General features: G+C 36.5%; 1 protein-coding gene across 1 annotated transcript in view; it reads left to right on the forward strand.

Annotated features, from left to right (window-relative positions):
* The first annotated feature begins 2,266 nt into the window (after positions 1-2,266).
* Positions 2,267-26,271, forward strand: part of LOC127857791 (exostosin-1-like) — a 112,333-nt gene continuing 88,328 nt past the window's right edge. Inside the window, exon 1 of the mRNA XM_052394457.1 lies at positions 2,267-3,530. Coding sequence (XP_052250417.1) covers positions 2,617-3,530 — 914 coding nt within the window. The 5' untranslated portion in view covers positions 2,267-2,616. The remainder of the gene's footprint in view (positions 3,531-26,271) is intronic.

Consider the following 26,271-nt stretch of genomic DNA (forward strand, 5'->3'; position numbering starts at 1 on the left):
TTGAAACGCACGGTAAACCCGTATGTCCTAAAACAGTTGTAAGGCGGCTCTGCGCTCAGTGACTGCGAGCTAGGCGGCCTTTTCGGGGAATCATTCTGACACCACTCCACCGTCAGCTGCGTTACCGATGGGCAGGTCAGCACCAGCGTATGACACGAGCAGACTGGACACACGTCCTGTTCACTGACGAGAGTCTCTTCAACCTGTATCACAACGATGGACTGATGCGCGTAAACAGACGTAGTGGTGAACGCCTAAACGATGATTTTGTGTTTCAGCGTGATTCCCATGGCGGTGGTTCGTTATGGTGTGGGTTGGAGTGACGTTACACACAAAGACAGATTTGGTGATAATCCACGGCAATCTAAACGCTGTTAGATATCAGCAGGAATTTTTTCTCCCAGTTGCAATTCCGCACCTAAGGGCCGGCGGACGCGGCATGGTTCTGTTGCAGGACGGAGCACCTTCTCATACAGCACTCGCGACGCAGGCGTTACTACAACAACAGAACGTTAACCTGCTTCATTTCCCTCTAGAGTCACCCGATCTAAATGTAATCGAACACCTTTGGGATGAATTGGACAGGCGGCTACGCAGATCAGTGGCACCACGTACTCACTCTACGTTAGTTAGAACATGCCCTTGTGGAAGAGTGGCGTAATATCCCTCAACGTTAAATTATTAACTACGGTGCTTCCATGAGAAATAGATGTGAACACGGTGTAAGAGCCGTGGGAGGACACACAAAGTATTAGCCACTCGAATGTGTGATATTCGTGCTTTTCACATTGTTATTATTTTACGTTTTACGAGTTTGCGAATTTGACTTTTGAAGTGACGTTTTTTAATTTGTTAAGTTTTATATTTTGTTGTTTTTCACTTTCAATAAAAATTTCAGGAATTATCTTATATGTGTTGAATTATTCTTGTTCCAAATTTCAACACAATCCGTTCAAAAATAAAGGAGCTATATTGATTTGATTACGTGATGCGTTAGAAAAGTCTCCAAGTGTAGATTTGACCTCTTGAGTGTACACAAGATTTTCAGGAGTGTGATTTTCCACCATTCAGCTTGTAGTTCTTCAAATGGTTTGAAACGTCACTAACAGTGTTTATAAAGTGAATTGTTACGGTGAAGTCTGTACACAATGTATGATGTTTTTCTTCAAGATTTTTCCAAAATGATGTTGATCATAGAGGATTGATAAGAAGCCATCACAGACGTAGGACACGCAACTTCTCTATTACTTTGTATTAAAATGTTGAATATCAGTTAAATAATAAAAATACACAATCTAATAATTAATAACTCTTAAGCGTTAAAGTAATCAGAAACTTAACTTTTAATACAAGTTTAACTTTTAGCTACACATTTCAATAAAGTGGCGTATGTTTCAAGGGAGTAAACTCTCAATTTGTTTCACAAAGTCAAATCTGGTTTCCTCCCGTAGTCACCATATTCGGTTACAAAAAAATATGAATTACTGTATTACATGAAGCAGTATAATTGCAATAATATTGTGACTAGTTATACACACTTCATCAAATGAAAATGTCCTAGTGTAGAAACCTGATAAATGCTCAACCTTTTTGCGGATCTATCAAAATCTAATATAAACAAAGTTGGTTGTGTTGTTTCTTAAAATAACTTACAATAGGCCTACAACAATTATTTAAACGCTTAGAAAAGATCTAACTAATAAATGAATATTATTTTGAATATGTCAGACATTCAATGAGATTCCGGTAAGCACGTTTCACACAGTATTTATCTACAGTATATAAGTGAAACAAGAACCATGCAGTGCGTGCCTCGATCTGTCTTGAATTTGATACGTCGCCGTTTTTTTTTTAATATCGTGCTGTTTCTATGTATATCCTTGAGAATCGTGGTGTCGTTTAGACCAGAGCAACTAGTGACAAAGTTTGTAACACACTTATAAACTAAAGTGATACAATTCTACATTCAACATCTGTTTAATCAGACGCGTGCCTCACTCAATTAGAAGCAAATGTTGTACCTTGGCTGTTTTTTTACAATATATTGCTCGCTAACATGTAGCTCTATTCGTATACACTATTGCTATTAATTAAAAATCTACATTCATATATAATTGAGAGACAACCATCTTCAGCAGACATGCAGGCATAATTATCATCAGTAACATAATTATTGATCATACCGCGCCGTAAGGTCTTTCCTAAAGTTATTTTTAGAACAAACATCGTCTGGGTGACGTCATTATTTATAAACACGGGGATTTCCAGATTAAAGTGAGTAGCACGAACCGTGTCTTTGTTGGACTGAGTTAAGGTGACTGTTGAATAGAATCATGTAAGGTAATAAACAAATCAGCGCTGTTAATTGACTGGCTTTTACTAATTGTGAGATGATCATCGCACGTGCTTGTGAGATTATTTTATCTAGACACATGTATACAAGACCTGAATCACGGTGAAGTGCACTGTACACAACTCTGTAAAATGGCGGAGAGAGTGGATGTGTTAATAGTGTCTCTGGATTTATTTTAGTGTTCACCATAAAATGTTTCGTTTCAAAGTGATTTAATAATGTGGATATATTCAATATAGTGGAATAATGTCATTGGAAATCCCATGCAGGCTAAGAAACGTTACACAACCGCAGTTTTATGTGGTTTATTGTTGATAGTATTCTTCATAGGATTAAAGAAGCTTCCAAGTCATTTTATACAAAATGGGAGATCCTATTCTGTTGAAGCTGGGGCATTTTTGTCCTTCCTCGATTCAAGCGACTACTCGTTTGGCGAAGACCTGCATGTGTCGCCTAGATTGCGGCGAGAGCCGGTATTTGGGCAAGATTACTCGAAATGTCGGATGGAGACGTGTTTTGACTTCACGCGGTGCCAAGAAAAGTTTAAGGTGTATGTTTACCCACAGGAGGATAAAATTTCACACAGCTACAGTAAAATTATCACATCCATACAAGAGTCAAAGTTTTACACGACGGACGAGAAAGAAGCGTGTTTATTCATCCTGCCTTTAGATACGTTAGATCGCGATGTACTTAGCGAAGACATGATTCAAGATATTGAATCCAAAATTAGCAGACTACCCCATTGGAATAATGGGAAAAATCATCTTATTTTTAATCTTTATTCCGGCACTTGGCCGGACTATGTGTTAAATGTTGATTTTAATTTTGGTCAAGCCATACTTGTTAAAGCGAGTATGTCTACAAATACTTTTCGTCCAAATTTTGATATATCTTTACCCCTTTTTGCCAAAGATCACCCTCAGAAAGGTGGGGAAAGAGGACACTTGTATACTTCCTCAAACAATATACCCCCAGTAAGGTACTATTTATTAGGATTTAAAGGTAAACGCTATTTGACAGGTATCGGGTCAGAAACGAGAAATTCTTTGTACCATGTTCACAACCAAAAGGATATAATATTATTGACAACATGTAGACATGGCAAAAATTGGCAGAAAACAGCAAAAAAGCTCAATGATTCCAGATGTGATGCTGACAACGAAGAATATGACAAGTAAGTTAAGAATACTGTAGAGTTATTCATTTTGTGATGTTATGCCAGGGCTTTTCATCAGGAAATTGGGAAGAGGCTGTAGCCTTTCAAATTGGGAATTTCATGCGCGATAACTGGTCATTTTGGGAAAACCGTGTTTTTATAAGTTAGTGAAACAGGGTCTTTTTCATTGTGCAGAAGTATTAAAAGACACATTGTGGTGCATTCTTAAACATATAAGAGCTCATTGCTTTCAATTTGGGAGATGCCCAATAGGTCTAAGTAAAAAAATTTTTTTTTTTACAATTTGGGAAATTCCTCTATCAATTTTGGGAAAAAATGACCTTATTTTCAATTGGGAAAGGGCCGAATTTCGGCCCCTGTTATATAAGGGTGAAAAGCCCTTAATGCATATTACATGTTTGCTTCATTATTTAATTATGACCCACTCATTTACCCCTGGCCCATATACCATAATAGTTCATTTGATTACAAGGTCTGAACTTGTGACTTTAACGCACTGTTTATAGTTCAAAGTGACGATGAATATATTACATTAGAACAAGTAATTATGTAATAAAATTGAGATACATAGTCATTATAGTGTTTATTGCATGTTGGGATGCAATTTATTTCTAATATATTGCCTTTTTAAGCATAGAAACTCTATAACATAATTATTGTTACAACTGACTCTGCCTAAAGGAATTTTTTTTCTTCATACATTTCCTATGGAACATCCAAAGTGAGAAATAATCAACGGCTATTGGGAATTTTGTAGTTTTTCCTTATTTTGTAAAGTACCTTTTACGTTATGAAGAAGGAAAAAATTCACTGTGTTCATAAGTTTCACTACATTTTGTGCAATTCAAACGGATGATTGTATAAATAATAATAAACTACTTTATCAAGGTATTGAAATGTCAAGTGTCGGCACTTAATCTTCTAAAACTTTTCACTTGCATGCTTTGATCTTTTAGTTTAAAATGACCTAAAATACATGTACATTGTATCTAACAGTGACGCTAAAAGACTGCATAGTCTTGCATACGCAAAATGTCATGTGACTGAAGTAATTTTTATAAATTTTTGCAAAGTTTCAGGACAATCAAATAAAAGTCAAATAATTTCCTGACACTTAAATTAAATCTTTCAGACATCGCTGATACAGAAAAGTGCTTGCAAATTGCATGATAATTTGTGTATAAAAGGCCAAAAACATTGCGTGAAAGACTGTGGACTGTGCTGCATTGAAAACTGAGCTCACTTATTCTAATTTTATGTTATTCATGTTATTTCATTTGAATTGAATGCATGCTTGGTATAAAACATATGAATTCAACAGACTGTGGTTTTTTGGTTCAATTTGTGGCGGAAAAAGACAAGTGAAATGTGTTCCAATTGAGTGCTAAATCCAATTGAGTACTAAATTTCAAATAAAGCATTTCCTTTTTTTTATAAATCAAAATGTTCAGTTCACTCTGACACAAGCTCTTACCATAACAAATATAATGTTTAAAACACTTATTATCAAGCATAAAACAACAACAATTTCCAATTTAAAGTCACGGCGACAAGATTTTTATGTCCCCCAGTCTATACTGGCCCGGGGACATAATAACTTTGCCCTGTCTGTTGGTTTGTTTGTTTGCATCAAACTTTAACATTTGCCATAACTTTTGCAATATTGAAGATAGCAACTTCATATTTGGCATGCATGTGTATCTCATGGAGCTGCACATTTGGAGTGGTGAAAGGTCAAGGTCATCCTTCAAGTACAAAGGTCAAATACATGTATATGGGTGGGACATAGTGTTTCACAAACACATCTTGTTTGAAAATTGAAAAAACACGAATAAATCTAATTGTACAATACTTGCACCTAAAACTTACAATTTTGTGTAAAGTTGTAAGTTAACTATTAATATTTCTGTTGTCAGAAAATTGAAATTGCAACTGAAACTAATTCTTAATATAATGTTTGATTTCTATAAATATAATTCTTCAATTGTTACATGAAGGAATTGGACTCTGTAACTATTGTTATTAAATTTGTGCATGCATTGACAATTAGCTTGCAGGAGTGGAATAATTTCAAATGTGAATCCAAGCAAAAAGTTTGAATATAATTAACATGTTTGCTTAAACATGTATTCAAGCATGGAATGAAACCTGCCAAACTGTTTACAGTCTACCAGAAGTGATTTATGGTTCAGTCATAGCTAGGGCTGTAATGATACATTAGAATATTCGAATTACTCGAATACGGCTGTGGACGAATCGTATTCGTTATTTGCCACCTCCCGAACCGAATATTTCACGAATACAAACAACGTGGTCTCGAGTTTGAAAGTTAAATCATCTAATCTTACCTTACAAATGAAGGTTCATACAATAAACCCCTATATTTAAATGTTCTTCTCCTTATTCTGGCGTTTTTCATCATGTTTATCCCACCCACTATGTTACACAGTGAGATTATCAAAAAAATGGCGGGCACCGGTTGAATATTTGAGTTGTGGTCAGTATTTATGGGGTAATGAAAACTATTTCTTGTTCAATACTTTTTCTATTTGTGACACTGTTTTTATTCAATATATCAAATGAGCATATGTCAGATTGATGACATTGAAATATCATCTACATCACCTATCTGGCATTTGCTCATTTAAAAAATGTGAATAAGTACTGTCACTAATATGTGTCAACTATTGACTCTAAATTGTTCTACTCAAGGATTTTATTGTTACTAGTCATGTTTTCAAAACTGTGTTCAAAGTTTAAGCAGTTCTAGTCAGTGTTTTGTGATTTCAAAGTGTTATATTTCATATTTTCAGTATGCAATGATACTCAATTAATCAAAATTTGACAAATACTCATAGTTTCATACTATATAATGCCATGTCAAGTTGTCAGTATTACTTTTGTTCATTGAAATTCATATTTGCGAATAAATATTCATATTTGCCACCCTGTATTCGTGATACGTATCGTATTCGTCACCTAGTGCATTCGTTACAGCCCTAGTCATAGCATTTACCATGTGTCACACTGTGTCAGACTGTCATAGTATACATGTCCATGTATGTATTTTGAAGTGAATTCTTAAAGGTGCATATCAAAACCTAATACATTGTTTAATTAGACAATACTACAGTATGACAAGATTTAAAAGCTTGTTGCTTGGACAGACTACCAATTTTTGAAATCAATTTGCCTGGACCTAAATCTACTCGCAAAATCTACTAGTGAACGGACAATCGCAAATTTCCTCTGCTACATATTTTTCTGTTTTATTAGCAAGGTAAAAACTATATAAGTAGTTGTTTAATTATCCAAGATGTTCCTTCATGGATGTTGTTGGATTCACAGGTCTCAGTCATGCCTGTGAAGGCACTCAGCTCGAAAAGCACATTTAATGAAGTGTTTGAATTAAATTTATATTATCCTGCAGAAGGATATAAGTTCCCAAGCCTTACACTGATATATTTTAAAACACCTTGCTCAGATTCGCGGTCTCAAATACATGTAGACAGGCTTACAACATTCTCTTGTCTCGAGTGTTAAGTGCTGCTATAAATTCAAGTTTTAACCCTGTCAGCGCTGGAACCGAATTTTAAAGGCCTTTGCAAACAGTTTGGATCCAGATGAGACACCACAGAACGTGGCATCTCATCAGGATCCAAACTGTTTACTATTCTGATAGTATTCTTTGGAAAAAAATGGAAGAAAATGCTAATTTTAGAAATTAAGCAGACAACGTTTTAGCAGATGACAAATTTCCCAGCATGCAAAGGGTTAAAGGTCTTGCTAGTGGACCGGGTAGCTCGTAACCAGCCTGCACAGGCTGGTCTAGTCTAGAGAAACGCTGGCTGCATCTGGCATAAGACCCATTTCCCATGAGGTGGGTTACATGTATCCAGTACAGAGCATCTATTAATACACTTTAAGAATGGCCTACCTTTTAATACACACATACATTGTGTACACATCAACACCTAATCTTGGCCCAGCAAATTCATTTACCCTCCTGTGAAAGACCATAAATCTGGATACCAGATTTTCTATCAGCCAAAGGCATGGACCCCCCCCCCCCCCCCCACACACACACACTTGCCACTGTGCCATATGTTTGGGGTTGTATTTACTGATTTATACTGTCTGGAAGCCCATAATTATTGTTACAGGGCATTGTTTTCTTTTGCTTTCCACTGCAGGTAGAGTATAAGATTTAATCTGTAATTCATGTATGGTTTGTCATTATTTTAATCTTCCTATGAATGATCATACTTGTCTATCAATATTTTCAACTACGTGCTGAAATTACTATATAAGTTGAACTCGAGTTTCATCAGCCTTAACATTACCAGTGGATATAATTTTTTTCAATCAAATTAAAACTGCATGGTTTGGTTACCCATGCATCTACATGTTGTAGAGCTTTACCAGTGAGTGCATATAATTTATTTCAATCTAATTAAAACTTCAGGATATCATTACCACTTGAGTCAGGAACATTTACCAGTTCATACATTTTATTTTCCATAACATATTAAAACTGCATGATATCGTACCTGATGCTTTGAGAATATTAACTCTTGTATCTCCTTCTTTATTTAATATTAGTTACGACAGTCTTCTGTTCATCCCTCCGTACGTATTTCCATTCAATTAAAACTGCATGCTATCGTCACCACATTGCATCATGAGATTTACATCCCATTATATTAAAAAGTCATAAAATTAAGAATGATAGTTAAAATGTGTTCTAAAACCGATTGGGATGGAATTGCGCCAAGCTGTGACCACTGAGGCATGCATCCTGCAAAAATATTTGGGCAGTTACTACTTGCCATTGGAGTGCATGATCAGATTCAACGAAAGAAGTTAAAAATTAGTTAAAGAACAAATGTAGAAAGAACATTTAAAAAAAAGCTCAGTAGTTTTTTACTGAGTTTGGGTATTTTAGACACTTACTATATGTCACTTTAACTATTTGAGAACATTTGGATCAATTTAATCATAAAGAAGGATCTTTCAATGAACATTTTCCTTTGATTAACTTCATTCCAGTAGGAATATTGCAACGCAATCTTTATCAAACAAGGACTCTCTAGATCTTTCATAGTCACCATTCTGATTTATGGAATCTTGAATGCACTTTATGCTATGCCAGATTCAACTGAATCGAAAAAAGATCTGAAAACCCTAATTGCTTGGTAAGAGTCCAGGATATGACATCAAAGTTACATCAAAGTGTCCTCTTCAGAACTTTACTGAAGGACTGAGTAACCTCTCAAGATCTTATCTACATGTTTGTCACAGTTATTTGATGGAAACTTATAAAACATTTGTATACTATAGTTTTTTTTCTGTTATTTAAAAAAGTCCGTGAAACAGACCCGATCCCAAAGCAAACGGACCCTATCCCAAACCGAAAGTGTTAAAATAGTTCCCAATTTAAAAAAAACAACAAGTCATTTTATTTTATGTTTTGAGAATAAAGTGACTCATGATTAATTACAGTACTGAGCCAAAGCGGATCAAACGTATTTCGCGATCCGCAGCGGCAAGGCGAAACGAGTTGATGCCGCGTCAGTCTTTGAAGCCACGTCAGTATGCGGCGGCAAGTCGCATTTCGCCGCGAAACTTCGCATCTGTCCGCCGCGGCATGCCGCGATCCGCGACATGATGCCGAGTCGATGCGAATCATGAAATAAAATATCTTTTTAAAATTATTAGTTACATGTAGTTAACATATTTTGAAAGAACAATTATAATAATAATTAAAATCATAATAAATTTATTGTGCGCGGATTGTATTAGCATATACACGTAAGCATAGTTAATGTGTCTGGCCAATTAAGTTTGTTTCCCGCCCGTAGTGTATGTATTTCACACATAAACAAGGTCACGTAATTATGTTTTCGCACATACAAGTGGTCAAGGCTCCAGCGTATGGTGGATTTCTAAATTAATTGCATGTTGATTTTGCTATTATATTTAAGCTGAGAAAATTAGCAGTTTGAAGCCACATCAATAATCAAGACGGTGACGACGTCTTTGTTGTTTTGTTAATTATCAGCTTATTATTACTATTGTTTGAATATGCGCATATAAACACGTTTTATTTTGTTCATATTATACAGTTAATATCGCTACTAATTACCCGATAATCCCTTATATTCCAGTTTTAAAGCAAATGCTGGTAAATATTTACCATACACAAACATTCTCGATATTTCCTTAAGTATCAAATACATTTTTGCATTTGGTACTATTTATAGAGATGATGAAATAACGTCTAATCGGGGCGTTTTTTTTTTCCACTGAACACGCGATTTACGCCGTTCATGTATTTATACAACACAAAATACACCCAAACTTTCCAAACGACGTTCTACATGTCTGCATAATTTTCGCGCTCTTTTTATGAAACAAAGGATATTTTAGCACTGTTTATTTGACGCTAGAATTTGCCAAAGGTCGCGTTAGCATTAAAATTAGGAAGTGTGTTTCGGATTACAAATTTTATAATGATAATCGTACGAAATATTAACAGTTGTGCGTACCGTAGGTTTCCACGTATAGCGCGCACCCGTGTATAGCGCGCAGGCTGTTTTTTAAATGCAAAAATGGAGAAAAAAATATTTCAAGACAATAAAACCACCAAATCGGACCGAAAATGGCCGCCATTTTACTATTACACAGTCCAATAATCCGGGGCATTGGAAAGCTTAATTAAGCATTCAAAATAGGAAGCGTCATTATGATTAGGAGCAGGGGTTGCATAGCACTATACTTTTCTGACAATTTTATAATTTTGTAGCAAAAGATTAACAGTCCACGTGCATTTCGTGAAAAACGTGAGAAAATAAGAATTAGTGTACATCGTGTGATTTTTCCTCGAGGAAAGCGTGGGCATTACCGGTAAATTTGAATTACGCATAGAAGACAGGGATACAATTGTTGAGGTATGCGGGCGAAGGAATATATTTTTTGACAATTGTTAAGACTATTCTCTCGATAATATGGGTGGCCCTGAGAAGGGCCGTTGTTGTCTTTGTCGTTCTTCCGCGGTCGTCTAGAGCGGTCTTCCGTCGATGTCAGATGCGTCGAAACCTTCAAATTCTTCTTCGTCACTGTCGCTCTCAAATAACTTCTCTTTCTGTTCGTCTGTCATTCCGGTCGGTGTTTCCTCGTAGTAGTCTTGTAGTTCGTGGTGGTCTTCTTCATCTGTAGTTGTAGAGCATTCGTCGTCGGATGTCTTCTTCGTCATGTCGTCCCAAACAGAGTCGTCTTCAGTCCCATCTAGGTTGTTGGAAATGCAGCACTTTTTGAAGGCTTTCACAATGATGTTGGGATCCAATTGTTGCCATGCTTCTACTATCCATTTGCATATCTCCTCCAACTCCGGCTTCCGCATGCGCCCGGTGGTTGTGAAGGAGTGGTCGCCCTCGCTGTACCACTGGTTCCAGCGTCGCTGCAACAGGACCTTCATTGGCTTATTGATGGATACATCAAGTGGTTGCAGGACGCTGGTCAAGCCACCCGGAATGATGGCAAGAGTGGTTTTGTAGTCCTCTTTGAGTAGGCGCAGCAGAGCCGGGGAACGATGGCACCGGAAGGCGTCGAGGACAAGGAGGCTTCGTTTGGAAAAACCGCCTGGTCGTCTTCCCCAGACCGTTTTTACCCAGTCTTTAACCAGATCGTCGTCCATCCACCCCTTGTCCTGTGTTCTCACGATGATCCCGGTGGGCCACGTGACACCCTTTGGAAGTGTCTTCCGCTTGAAGACAACATACGGGGGGAGCTTTCCACTGTCTGCTGTGCATGCAAGCATGACGGTGAAGCGATTCTTTTCATTTCCCGTAGTGTTGATGGTCACCGTCTTTGACCCCTTTGCTGCAATGGTCGTATGAGCAGGAAGATCAAACGTCAGCGGGGTCTGATCAGCGTTGCCAATCTGTGCCATGTCGAATTCAAAAGTCGTCCTCTTCTTTATAATATAGCGCTGAAACTCGATCAACTTGTCCTCAAAGTCGCTCGGTAGCTTCTGCGCTATATGCGTTCGTCTTCTTATAGAGAGGTGGTGGCGTCTCAAAAAGCCGTGGGCCCATCGAACTGACACTTTGAAGTCTTTTGTCGACTCGCTCAGACTAGCGAGCCGACGAGCCTCCATACGTAGCTCAACAGTGGAAACAGCGATTCCACTGTCGCGCCTCTTCTCTACCCAGGCGAGCAGCTGTTTTTCGACATCTGGGTAGTGAGCAGACGACCCTCGCTGAGCCTGCTTTGAACGCGGAAGTTTCAGCAGACTGGACTTGTTCTTACGCCACTCCCGCACCGATGACTCGCCGACATTGAACTCACGCCCAGCAGCTCGATTACCGTGAGTCTCGGCGTACTTGACAACATCAAGCTTTTCTTTGGCGGTATACGACTGACGTACACGACCCATTATGACAATCAAGATAAATCTTGTGTTTATGGACAATTTCAAGACAATTTCAAGATAAAACTTTTGATGGTAGACAATTTCAATTGGATGATGTTCTGTATGACGATGTCAATATCTCTCTGTGTTGTAGTTCAGGCGATTGCTAACGATAGTTTGAAACACCACAGTTGAACGTTAAATATTTATACACACAAAATGCAATTGCATATTGTCACAAGTCGTGGCACATATTACTCAATATCATCTGCCAATTACGAAGTGCAAAATGATCCCCTTTCACACCTACCGTTACCCGTAAAAAGACCTCGTTCGCACCTACCTTTGCCTGCTCTCGACAACAATCCCCATCGGAATTCATCGAAAAGGAAGTGTTAAAACACAAACAAAGAAATGTCCGCAAGTTTATTCAAACAAATTTATTTTGACAAAACTTCTTCTACAGCGTTCATACCTACCAGTAGCGACTTCTGGTTGTTTCGACAATGGCCCCTCAGTCAGTAACATTATAGGGTGGTGGTTTTCTGGAAAAAAAACATGGCGGCCATTTTGATTATTTACGATTACACAACATATTTTTACCAATTTAGCAGCCAGGATAGCGTTGTATCAATGTATAACGCGCATCTGCTTTTTAATTTGATTTTCGGAGGTAAAAAACTGCGCGCTATACGTGGAAACCTACGGTAATTAATTCTACGCTACACATACATGTATGTACATGAAGGTGGATATCTTTTCACTCGATCCGCCGCGTACGCATGCGGTGGATTTACTCTGCGAAAGTACGCGAGGTTAATACAGACTCGGCGTCGTTGCGCTGATCGATGCCGAGTGCCACGGCGATACGCCACGTGAACACACGATTCGGCCGCCGCGTACTAATAATCTGGCCGTGGCGTAGCCGCGGATTATGTTTGTGCCGCGTTGGCTCTACTGTACATGTATATCCAAATTTTATTTCATAAACATCTAACAAAGTATATAACTATAATTTATATGATTTTGTCCTGATGTGTCAATATTTGTTGATTAAAAAAATCCCCATTTGGTTCATTTCATTGAAAAAAAACAACAAAAATTGTCATTTTGAATATCGATTTTAAAAATCCCAATTTGTCCAGACTGCTTTTCCCAAAATGGCTAGAAAATTCCTTTTCTATTACTCTCCTATAAACAAGAGTTCAAAATTCAGCACCTGACATTCAGTTGATCAAATATAAAAGCTACACAATTCCGGCTAAATAATATTGTTTTTCAGTTTGTCCTCATGTATGATTAACAGATTCCCTGATCACACCGGATCTCCTACTCTTTATCACATGAATTTAGCATATTTTTTATTTATAGGAGGCATCCTACGCTTTCAATGTGTATGAATGGTTAAATATTAATTCCTTTCTTGATAATTTGTACTGTCTGATAAATGAATTTAAAAGTAAAAACCTTAAGGAAAAGGTTCCTTATTTAAAGTGGTATTATGGGCATCTAACAGAATATAGGTGTCTATCGCAACCGTTGTTTAGTTTTGGTGCATGGTTTCACTTCATATACACTTATATTTGTTAATGCAGCATCAACATACTAAAACAATATCACGGAAAGAGAAAAATAATCCATTTGAATATCAACCGTACTTACGTTTTGACAACTGACAACAGAAATAATTTGATGTACGATGTGAGTCTAAATGTAGTTTTAATGCACTGATTTGTTCAATTAGGACACAAAGACACATTTTTGTTTTACGGATCATTTCGGCTTAGAGGACTGGATGAGTCGTGTAAAATATCGAAAATAATATATATTTTTTATAAACCACTGGTAGCAAGATGAGTTGTAGATTATTGGTCAGTTACCACATTTTAACTAGTTCTTTTGACCTGTTAATTCTTTTCAGCTCAATTCAACAGTGAAAAATGCCCATAATATCACTTTAATGTTGAAATATTACCAGGGGTAATGGCATAATTCTGTACACAGCTAATAGGCAAAGGCTGCGAGATTGATATAAAGTGTTTTTAGCCGGATTTTTTTCGAAAAAATCTCGGCTTATAGATTGATGTTGTCGGGCGGGCGGGGGGTGGGCGGGCGGGCGGGGTGGCGGCGTGCTAGAAAATGTTAAAGTTCTTATTTCATGGTATAACTTTGGTATGCTTGGACCTAGAGTCTTCAAACTTGACATGAAGGTTGGCCAGGATTAACAGATGACCACTGGTCATTTCAAGGTCATTCATTTGAAGGTCAAGGTCACTGTGACCTTCAATATAAAAAATGTTAAAGTTGTTATAACTTTGGTATGCTTGGACCTAGAGTCTTGAAACTTGACATGAAGGTTGGCCATAACTAGTTAGTAACCACTGGTCATTTCAAGGTCATTCATTTGAAGGTCAAGGTCACTGTATACCCATATACCCCCCCCCTTAACTTCGTTTGTGGGGGAATAAAAATGATAAAATAATGAAATAATTCAGGAAAAAAAATAATTTCTTAGCATTATTGCTGAAACTAAATTTGTTTTAGAAGGATTAATACTCAATCATTCAAATTGGTTTACTTCAATGACAATTTCTCTATGGTTCAGTATTCTATTACCAATAATTTGGAATGACATTGCATTATAAATAATTCTTAGTACATAATTTTATATTTGCAAATTCAAAATTGTTCAGTTCAATGTATTAGCCTATGATTTGTTATTTTAAAGGTTCTGTTTGATTGTCAGTCACTGTATTTCTAATACGAGAGCACCGATGGCGTTTAAAGTCTATTTGCAAGATACAGGGAAGTTTCTGCTGAAGTAAATGTTTTAGGATTAGCTGTCTGAATAAATGTAAAAGGCTATCAAAATATTTTTTTTATATGAAGAACAAGACTATTGCCGAGCAATAAAAGTCCCCTACCTCGCATGAAGCAGTAATATAATTGTCTCCCTTTGTTTTCAAGGGAAGTAATTCTTTTAAGTTTTCCTTGTAGATGGTAATTTTCTAAAAATAAAAACAATGGAATCCCAATATTTCTAGTCACTCGCTTTTGCCAATAACATAGTTGTTTTATGAACGAAATTTGTTTTTTAGTTTCTAAAAACGTTTTTTCACGTAAAACGAGCTTTGAAAAATTCACTAAAAATGGTGTAAGCAATGTTCTTGGAAGAAAATGTTAGAAAAAAGTTTCTAAATGAAAAATTGTAACAATTACGAAATACTATATATTAAATCTATTTCGTCTGCCCAAAATCAGGGAAGGCTTGGAAAAGGACAACCTTTTCCCCTGTGATTTTAAAATGCGGTGTTACAAAAGTCTATTTGCATTGCAAATAGACTAAAAATAACCATTGCAGAACATCATTCTGTGTCAGTACATGGTGATATAAACCATATTTTGTTCAATTTGTATTTAAATAAATAAAAGATTACAATTAAAAGCTGTTCTTGTTTCATGTCTCACATCTCATTCTTCAAATTTTACTTTTTGATCTACAGTTGTTTATTTCGGTTGATTAACGTTAGACACCTGTACCAACTTAAGAATGTTCTCATATATAAAGTTTTTACTTAAACTGGTAAACAGAGAAATTCCAGGCATACTAATTCATGAATACATGTAATACACACCAACCTTAATTAACAATTTTGCTAACATTCATTTGTCCACTTGCACATGGGTTACATTACACTATTACTGGGGTATGTCAAATATCTAATTTAGAATGTTGGGTTGGGATTTAACGTGTTAAAATTATGTACAAGAATCCTCCTGTATTATTTTGCTTAATAATTGCTCTGGCTTCTTTGAGCACACCCCAGTTTCATTAAAAATTCATTTACTTGAAACAATAGGCCAAGTATTAAGTTATTTCTTTGATTAATTGGTCATTAATCAAGTTGGTATTCCAGCATACGCCACATTATTCAGGGTACAAACACACATTGTAAGTTATTTTTAGAAGCCCTAGTTTGAAACAAAATATCACTTAGAAGTTCTTTCATGTTACCTGTTAAAATTGTTCTAATCTTAACTGGGTTATCAGATAAACTTGATACTTATATCTACTGTTGAATTCCCACACAAACTATGGGTATTTTTTCTCTTTTCTTTTGATTGTTTGTCCTGTGGTTGTTGTATTACACTGCGAAGGTTTAGGGTAAAATGTTTGTATCTTCTGTACATTTCTGTATAAGATGCAGTAATTCTACGCTCTGCCGTCTATGGTATGACATTGACTTGATAGGATACTATTGACTTCTTTGAGGACAATGTTGTTCAGTCTTGTCTGTAACAGGTGTTAACTATTTTGACCAAGTTTACACTTCCCACATAAAGAATTGGGCCTTCATATTTTTCAATGACTGCTAACAAATTTTAAATGTCCATGGTCTCATATTAATCTCACTGCAGTCAATGATTTTCAATCTTTTTTTACAGGGTTATAATAAGGCTGAGATACAGGTGTATCTCTATGATTTTTCTTGTGTAGTTACAATAGTCTAATGCTTATTCATCAACATGACTGTAGAATTTACTGTATATTTTTTTATGAGATTAAAGATTGATTTTCTTGCCAAAAAAAATGGATATAAATACTATACAGTAATGTAAAAGATGGTGTATGTTTTAAGCACATGATCAAATGTTGAAATGCATCGTAATGTACAACCTGAATCAATTATATAATCTATAAAATACAGATCTTTTTCTCACCAGTTTGTTGAGATTTTGCCTATTCTCACGAAATTCACAGAATATAAACTCAATTAACTTCAAATAGGGGAAAAAACATTTGATAGTTTTAGTATAAATGTTGTATTAATTTTGAGAAAACTTACATAAAACAGAAATTTCCAACCATTAACATATCAGTTGTATGGACATTGCATTTTCAAAATTCTTATTTCTAGATGCTAAAAAAATCAAACCATCACTTGGGATTTTTTATGCCCCCGGTAGGGTGGCATTATAGCAGTTGAAGTGTCCGTCAGTCAGTGTGTCAGTACAGCCAAAGCGACACAAACATAATCCGCGGCTACGCCACGGCCAGATTATTAGTCCGCGGCGGCCGAATCGTGTGTTCACGCGGCGTATCGCCGTGGCACTCGGCATGGATCCGCGCAACGACGCCGAGTCTGTATTAACCACGCGTACTTTCGAGGAGTAAGTCCGCCGCATACGTACGCGGCGGATCGAGTGAAAAGATATCCACCTACATGTACATACATGTATGTGTAGCGTAGAATTAATTACGCGCAACTGTTTATGTTTCGTTCGATTATCATTATTAAATTTGTAATCCGAAACACACTTCCGAATTTTAATGCTAACGCGTCCTTTGGCAAATTCTAGCGTCAAATAAACAGTGCTAAAATATCCTTTGTTTCATAAAAAGCGCGCGAAAATTATGCAGACTTGTAGAACGTCGTTTGGAAAGTTTGGGTGTATTTTGTGTTGTATAAATACATGAACATCACGTCAGGCGTAAATCGCGTGTTCAGTGGAGAAAAAAAACGCCCCGATTAGACGTTATTTCATCATCTCTATAAATAGTAACAAATGCCAAAATGTATTTGATACTTAAGGAAATATCGAGAATGTTTGTGTATCGTAAATATTAACCAGCATTTCAATTTAAAACTGGAATATACGGGATTATCGGGTAATTAGTAGCGATATTAACTGTATAATATGAACAAAATAAAACGTGTTTATATACGCATATTCAAACAATAGTTATAATAAGCTGATAATTAACAAAACTACAAAAACGTCGTCACCGTCTTGATTATTGATGTGGCTTCAAACTGCTAATTTTCTCAGCTAAAATATAATAGCGGAATCAACATGCAATTAATTTATAAATCCACCATATGCTGGAGCCTTAACCACTTGTATGTGCGAAAACATAATTACGTGACCTTGTTTATGTGTGAAATACATACGCTACGGGCGGGAAACAAACTTAATAATTGGCCAGACACATTAACCATGCTTACATGTATATGCTAATACAATCCACGCACAATAAATTTATTATGATTTTTATTATTATTATAATTGTTATTTCAAAATTTGTTAACTACATGTAACTAATAATTAAAAAAAAAATATTTCATGATCACATCGACTCGGCATCATGTCGCGAACCGCGGCATGCCTCGGCGGACAGATGCGAAGTTTCGCGGCGAAATGCGACTTGCCGCCGCATACTGACGCGGCTTCAACGACTGACGCGGCATAGACTTGTTTCGCCTTGCCGCCGCGGATCGCGAAATACGTTTGTTCCGCTTTGGCTGTACTGTATGTGTGTATGTCAGTCAGTCTGTCCGTCTGAAAAAAAAAACTTTCAGTTGGTAATAACTTTTTCACTATTGAAGATAGCAACTTGATATTTGGCATGCGTGCATATCTCATGGAGCTGAACATTTTGAGTGGTAAAAAGTGAAGGTCAAGGTCATCCTTCAAGGTCAAATGTCAAATATATGGCGTCTGTCCGTCCGAAAACTTTAACATTGGCCATAACTTTTTCAATATTGAAGATCGCAAATTGATATTTGGCATGCATGTGTATCTCATAAAGCTGCACATTTTGAGTGGTGGAAGTTCAAGGTCAAGGTCATCCTTCAAGGTCAAAGGTAAAAAAAAAAAAAAATAAATTTTTAAAAGCCGCGCAATTGGGGGCATTGTGTTTCTGACTTACACATCTCTTGTATTCACTTCATATTGGAAAAAGTTGGGAATAAGACCAAATAACGGCTATTTAATCAGCCCCCAATAAACAAGTAAAAGCCTGTCAATTCACAGTCTTGATAATTTTAAAATTCTCTATTATTGATGCTTTTGTATAAATTCTCTGTGAATCACTTAATTTCAGAATATGGTATCCTTTAATATCTACCTTCTCAGGGCTCCGATTGCCATTTGCAATTTTCCCTAAATGTGAACGTTTAACTGTTATAGAAAAGTGGCAAAATAACTTTCAGTTTGCGAAAACAATTATTAGTGGCGAAAACGGATTTTCTCTTATTTTGTGCTAATCATATAGCATAATTGACTTGACAGGAATCAAGCGCCTGCCTGTGTGCGCGCATCTCAAACATGTATACTCAGAAAATACTTTGAAGATCTAGCCAGTCAACCAAAGCTCCTCCCTTAAAAAATTGTTGGTGTCAACCATTCAGAAATGAATGTATAATCCCTGCTTGTGGGAGTATTATCAATAATGTAGATATAATATGATTCATTTATCACATGCCATATCCTGTTTACCATGTAATATTACCATTACGAATATTTGTTTATCCTCTTACCAGATGATAATCGATAGTATAACAACGTTCGTATTAACATGAGCTTTATACAATCACTATTTTTAGATCAGATTTGGGCTTTTCCAAAAATTGGAGAATCTGTTTTCGTCAACTACGGAAAAACTAAATTGTCAACAAATGCAATATTTGACAGTAATTCATGGAAAATTGTGAGGAAATAATAGGATAAATAGAATATTATGTGAGTTTTGGATAAAGATCAAGTTTATCATGCTCTGCACGAACCATTATAGCGCCCGGCAAGCCTCGCTTTCATTGGTTCTAAGCCTTGCATGATAAACTTGATCTTTATCCAAAACTCACATAATATTCTCTGTATCTTACACATGTGTTATATATTATACTTTTAAAGCGTTTTAATTGTCTTATTTTCGTTCGATTGACCAATCGCATTTTGTTATTTTGCTGAAATGACGTTGCAACGTCAAATGACATCAAGAAATGTTAACAACATTTGGGATTGATCATTATGTTTGCGTACATTTTAAGCCCACCTGATTGCTCAGGTGAGCTTTTTTGACCGGTCTTTGTCCGTCGTATGTCCGTCCGTCCGTAAACATTTGCTCGTAAACACTCTAGAGGCCACATTTCCTGTCCCATCTTCATGAAACTTGGTCAGAAGCTTTGTCCCAATTAAATCTCAGCCGAGTTCGAAACTGGGTTGTGCCGGGTCAAAAACTAGGTCACTAGGTAAAAAAAAAAGAAAAACCTTGTAAACACTGTAGAAGTCACATGTCATGCCCGATCTTCATGTATCTTTGTCAAAATGTTTGTCTTTATGATATCTTGGTTGAGTTCAAAAGTGGTTCCGATCCGTTGAAAAACATGGCCGCCAGTGGGCGGGGCAGTTTTCCTTATTTGGCTATAGAGAAACCTTGTTAACACTCTAGAAGTCACAATTTTTGCCCAATCATCATGAGGTTGGTCAGAACATTGGTTCATTTGATGTCTCAGACGAGTTCGAAAATGGTCAAGATCAGTGAAAAAACATGGTCGCCAGTGGGCGGGGCATTTTTCTCTATATGTATATAGTGGCAGTTTTCCCTATTTTGCTATAGAGAAACCTTGTAAACACTCTAGAAGTCACAATTTTTGCACAATCATCATGAAAATTGGTCAAAACATTGGTTTTATTGATATCTCGGACGAGTTTAAAAATGGTCGGGATCGGTGAAAAAACATGGCCGCCAGTGGGCGGGGCATTTTTCTCAATATGTATATAGTGAAAACATGTGAACACAGTAGAAGTCACATTTTTGGCCCAATTTTCATGAAATTTGCTCAGACCATTTGTTTCCTTGATACGAGAGTTGAGTTGGACAATGGTTCCGGTCAGTTGAATATCATGGCTGCTGGGAGGGGGGCATTATCGAAGAAGAGGGGGTTTTGCTCATGTCGGTCCGTCCGTCCACCAGATGGTTTCCGGATGATAACTCAAGAGCGCTTATGCCAAGGATCATGAAACTTCATAGGTACATTGATCATGACTCGCAGATGACCCCTATTGATTTTCAGGTCACTAGGTCAAAGGTCAAGGTCACGATGACCCGAAATAGTAAAATGGTTTCGGGATGATAACTCAAGAACACTTATGCCTAGGATCATGAAACTTCATAGATACATTGATCATGACTTGCAGATGACCCCTATTGATTTTCAGGTCACTGGGTCAAAGGTCAAGGTCACATTGACCCAAAGCAGTAAAATGGTTTCCGGATGATAACTCAAGAACGCTTATGCTTAGGATCATAAAACTTCATAGATACATTGATCATGACTCGCAGATAACCCATATTGATTTTCAGGTCACTAGGTCAAAGGTCAAGGTCACAATGACCCATAATAGTAAAATGGTTTCCGGATGATAACTCAAGAACGCTTAGGCCTAGGATCATGAAACTTCATAGGTACATTGATCATAACTCATAGATGACCCCTATTGATTTTCAGGTCACTAAGTCAAAGGTTAAGGTCACGATGACCCGAAATAGTAAAATGATTTCCGGATGATAACTCAAGAACGCTTATGCCTAGGGTCATGAAACTTCATAGGTACATTGATAATGACTCGTAGATGACCCCTATTGATTTTCAGGTCACTAGGTCAAAGGTCAAGGTCAAGGTGACCCGAAAAAGTAAAATGGTTTCCAGATGATAACTCAAGAACGCTTATGCCTAGGATCATAAAACTTCATAGGTACATTGATCATGACTCGAAGATGACCCCTATTGATTTTCAGGTCACTAGGTCAAAGGTCAAAGTCACGGTGACCTGAAATAGTAAAATGGTTTCCAGATGATAACTCAAGAACGCTTATGCCTAGGATCATAAAACTTCATAGGTACATTGATCATGACTCGAAGATGACCCCTATTGATTTTCAGGTCACTAGGTCAAAGGTCAAAGTCACAGTGACCTGAAATAGTAAAATGGTTTCTGGATGATAACTCAAGAACGCTTATGCCTAGGATCATGAAACTTCATAGGTACATTGATCATGACTGGCAGATGACCCCTATTGATTTTCAGGTCACTAGGTCAAAGGTCACGGTCACGGTGACCTGAAATAGTAAAATGGTTTCTGGATGATAACTCAAGAAAGCTTATGCCTAGGTTCATGAAACTTCATAGGTATATTGATCATGACTCGCAGATGACCCCTATTGATTATCAGATCACTAGGTCAAAGGTCAAGGTCACAGTGCCAAAAAATGTATTCACACAATGGCTGTCAAGGTCACGGTGACTCAACTTAGAAAAATGGTTTCCGGATGATGAATGCTTAAGCCTAGGATCATGAAACTTCATAGGTACATTGATCATGACTCGCAGATGAAATCATGATGAAACTTGACCAGGATGTTTGTCTGGACAATATCTAGGTCAAGTTTGACATTTGGTAAAGATTGAATAAACTGACTCCTCTCAGGTGAGCGAACTAGGGCCATCTTGGCCCTCTTGTTATTAATTTGCCCAAAGGCTCGCTTACTAACAAAATTCCTGAACTCGTTCAATAAAATACGGCATGATCTGACAACTCGTGCCAGATCCTATATAACTTGCATTATAAAACTTTAAAAAAGGTTGCTCATACAACTTTAATATTTTATGATGAAACAATTTTGGCTTTTAAATTGGCATATTTGTGAATATCTGATGGATTATCAATGAAAAATGGGACAACAGATGTGTCAGTTGCTTTTTGTCACAGTTTTTAAAATAACCTTTCAAATGGGGGCGGACAGCACTGTAATGTTAATCTGTTTTTTACGAGTTTTTTTAATTGTACAGTAATAGGTTGCGGAACAATACAAGCGGGTATATAAAGAGGTTCATTGTTGTCACCTTGCACAATGGCTATGATGATAGCATGTTTAATGTATAACGTTTGACACGGGTTTTTGTGGGTATATGGTTTTCAGATTGACAAATTTGTTTTGCTTGGCTTGTCACTGAGGGCAGATGTTTGTGATGTCCTGCCATTATATGGATAACTTGATTGGGGTGAAATTGGATCAGCTGTGGCGGTCTGCCATTTTGAGTGGTGATAATTCACAATTGTCTGTCATTTAATGTTCCAGACATGGAGAACTTAAATAAGTGGTTATTTGTCATAGAGAACCATTACATTGGTGCATATATTATTTTGCTGATAAATTGTTGGCTTTGTGTTTTCTCATTTGTACGTTGCACATCCAAATTTGTGTTTAGTACTTAATATATATCAGCCCAATTTGAAAGTGGGCCATGTGGGGTCAAACATTTGGTCACAAGGTCAAATAATAGAAAAAGCATGTGAAAACTCTAGTGGTCACATTTTTTGCATAAAACATCATAAAGTTTCTCCCAAATAGTTTGCAACTAGGTCATTTGGAATCAAAAAGTAGGTCACTTGATCAAATTATAGGGCATTGTTCACATATCTTTTTTTTTATGCTCTACCAATTTTTTTTAACTTTATGGGAAGCTTCACTACCAAGAGGAGATGTGCATATTATCAGCGAGTTCTGGTCTGATGATTTTTCACAGAGTTATGGCCCTTTGAAATTTTCTATAAACTGTACATTAGTGCAATTCTTGTCCCCCCAACTACTAGATGTTTCCTTTTATCTGAATACATGTATATAGTGCAATATTGTGACAAAAAAAAACTTTGGGGAGCATCACCCGTCTCTTGACGGTTTCTTGTTTTTTACAAATGTTATAAAATGAGTTTTCTATAAAAACTGTACTATTTGGAATAGTTTTATACAGTTATAATAACTTGTAAAAAAGATAAAATAAAAAATGTTCCTTGCTTGGTACTGAAACTTGAAGCAGAAGCTAATGCTCTAACATGACATCATTTAATAAAGGGTGAAAGGGTGTTTAAACTCTATGTTGATAATATACGATTTTGCTTCCTTATTTTCACAATTTTAAAAGATGATTATCCTAAAATGACTTAAAAGTTTGAACATTTTTATGATCATGAAGTGTTATTTTGCTTGATGAAATAAAATAAATATATTCTTTTTATGCCCCCGAAGGAGGGCATATAGTGATCGGACCGTTCGTCCGTCTGTCCGTCCTTCCGTCACACTTTGCGTTTAGGTTTTGCATATAGGTTTCGAAAAATGCTCATAACTTCTATGTCCCTTCACATAGGAACTTGATATTTGGCATGCATGTGTATCTCATGGAGCTGCACATTTTGAGGGGTGAAAGGTCAAGGTCATCCTTCAAGGTCAAAGGTAAAAAAAACATGTATCAAAGCGGCGCAGTAGGGGGCATTGTGTTTCTGACAAACACATCTCTTGTTTGAATCTAAGGTCAGGCAGAATTAAAATTCCTGATGTTGCTTTTGTAAAAATTTAATATCATTTGTACTCTGTCATATTTTAGACGCACCTATAAAACTTGCTTCGGATTTTGTTATGATATCGAGGATGAGTTCAAAAGGATTGTGGTTTGTTAAAAAGCGTTGCTTCCTTATGTTGGGGCAGTTTTCTGTATACATCCATTGTGAAACAGTGTGAATGCTACAGTTTACTTTCTTGAGGTCCTTTGTTAGGGCCTTTTGGCTCACTTTATATTTTGATTGACTCATAAGAAAATGATGACTGATTCATATTAATTTTTTATAAAGGTTAACAGATTTTGAGCAATTGGCTTTTCTGATAAAATATTAGCTTTCCTGAACTGGCAAGTGTTTTAGTATTTAGCCTGGGAATTTGATTGAACCTTTGGCTATATATAAGATCCTTTTAAAACCTGGGTCACTTCTTAGGGCAAACATATTATCATAGGATGTGAGTGAAATTTTTGGGTGGTCGGTCACTTAAAAGTTAAATATTGCTTACTGAGTTACATTTTAAATGTGGAGGCAAATTAAATGGTTCTCCATATGTCTTGCCTAAGTGATTTAATGTTTGTAATAAAGCCTATCAAATTTTAATTAGTATTTAATGGTTGCTATCCCTGAAGACTTTATTGATGTCTTATAATTAGGGATGGCATCGAATACCAATATCGGTATTCGAATGTTCGCAAATTCATTCAATCGAATATTCGAATATTTGCATAAAACGGCTGGATTGATTTTTCCTTGTTATGTGTTAATTTCCATTGGTTTGTAAGTTATATCCGTTTGCTAAATAAGAGGCTGTTTATTAACGTTGCTATCGAATAATTGTATCGCTGTCGACTAATACTATGACCGATACTGTGATCGGGCACAAATAGAATGAAAAACATCGTGTCATAGAATTTTATTTTTTAATGATTCCACAGATTTGTAGCAGACCGCGCATATGTAAAACTAAGTTTACACACAATACACGTTGCGGTCTTCTTATCCACAGACCGTGTAAAGTATTCCATACTGCAGAAAGGGCTGGTGGCATTTTCAGATTTGAATTATGATTCCTTGATGATTGTTTAATTTATATCATCTGTTACTTTTGAGTAATTCACATATTTAAATGTCTGTTCAAACTGTGATCACAAAAACTAAATTACTATTCGCCAGTAAATTGAAACCCTTAAGTGGTACCTAATTGACAAACAACAGTTCGGGCCCTTTCTTATAGTAAGTATATTGCATTGCGCGATTTGAGTAATTCACACATTTTAATGGCTGTACATACTGTGATCACAAAACTTAATTATTATTCGCCAGTCAATTGAAACCGTTAATTGGCACCCCATTGGCAAACAACAGTCGGGGCCTTTCTTAGAGCGTGTATATTGCATTGCGCAATCAACACTGATACGGGCCGCGTTATCAGTTTGACACGAAGAAGGTCACGTCAAACATGTTACTCCCAGGTGATTTCGGTTGCATTTTAGTAAGCGGTTCGCAGGTCATTAAATATTGGTGAAATTACGTTTGGAAAAAAATGCGAATATGCGAATATCATTTTTATTATTCGAATGCTGACCATTCAATCGAATATTCGAATATTCGAATAATTTTGCCATCCCTACTTATAATTGCATTATAACAATTGCTATTCACCAAAAAAGGCCATGCACATTCTGATTTTTGTCTGTTATTTTCCCTAGAAATGTACATAAAAATGCTGCTAAATGCGACTGTTTTTATTGCGGCACAAAAGCCTGTTTAAAAGTATTCAAATTTGCATAGTCACCTGTAGTGATGATCATTTCATGGTTGCTTTAAGACGTTCATCATTTTCTTTTAAATTTATGATGAATCCTCGGCACAGTTGATGTGTGTTTGATTCCAAATAACAGAGGCACATGGGGTCTTGAACCTTTATGGATAATTAATGAATATAGATGAATCATCATCACTCCTGTCTGTCATCTAAGAAATTAAGTCTCACAAACATTTGTGCTGCGCTGTCGGAAAAAAGGGCTTAATAAATGATAGGGCCAAAACACCAACTTTGGGGATTTTTTAGGGCCACAGCCTTTTTTTGGGGTAAAAAAAGACACAATTTTGCATGATTTTAAAGAAATTTCTCTAGGGGAAAG

The sequence above is a fragment of the Dreissena polymorpha genome, chromosome 14 (assembly GCF_020536995.1).
Source record: "Dreissena polymorpha isolate Duluth1 chromosome 14, UMN_Dpol_1.0, whole genome shotgun sequence".
Lineage (NCBI taxonomy): Eukaryota > Metazoa > Mollusca > Bivalvia > Myida > Dreissenidae > Dreissena > Dreissena polymorpha.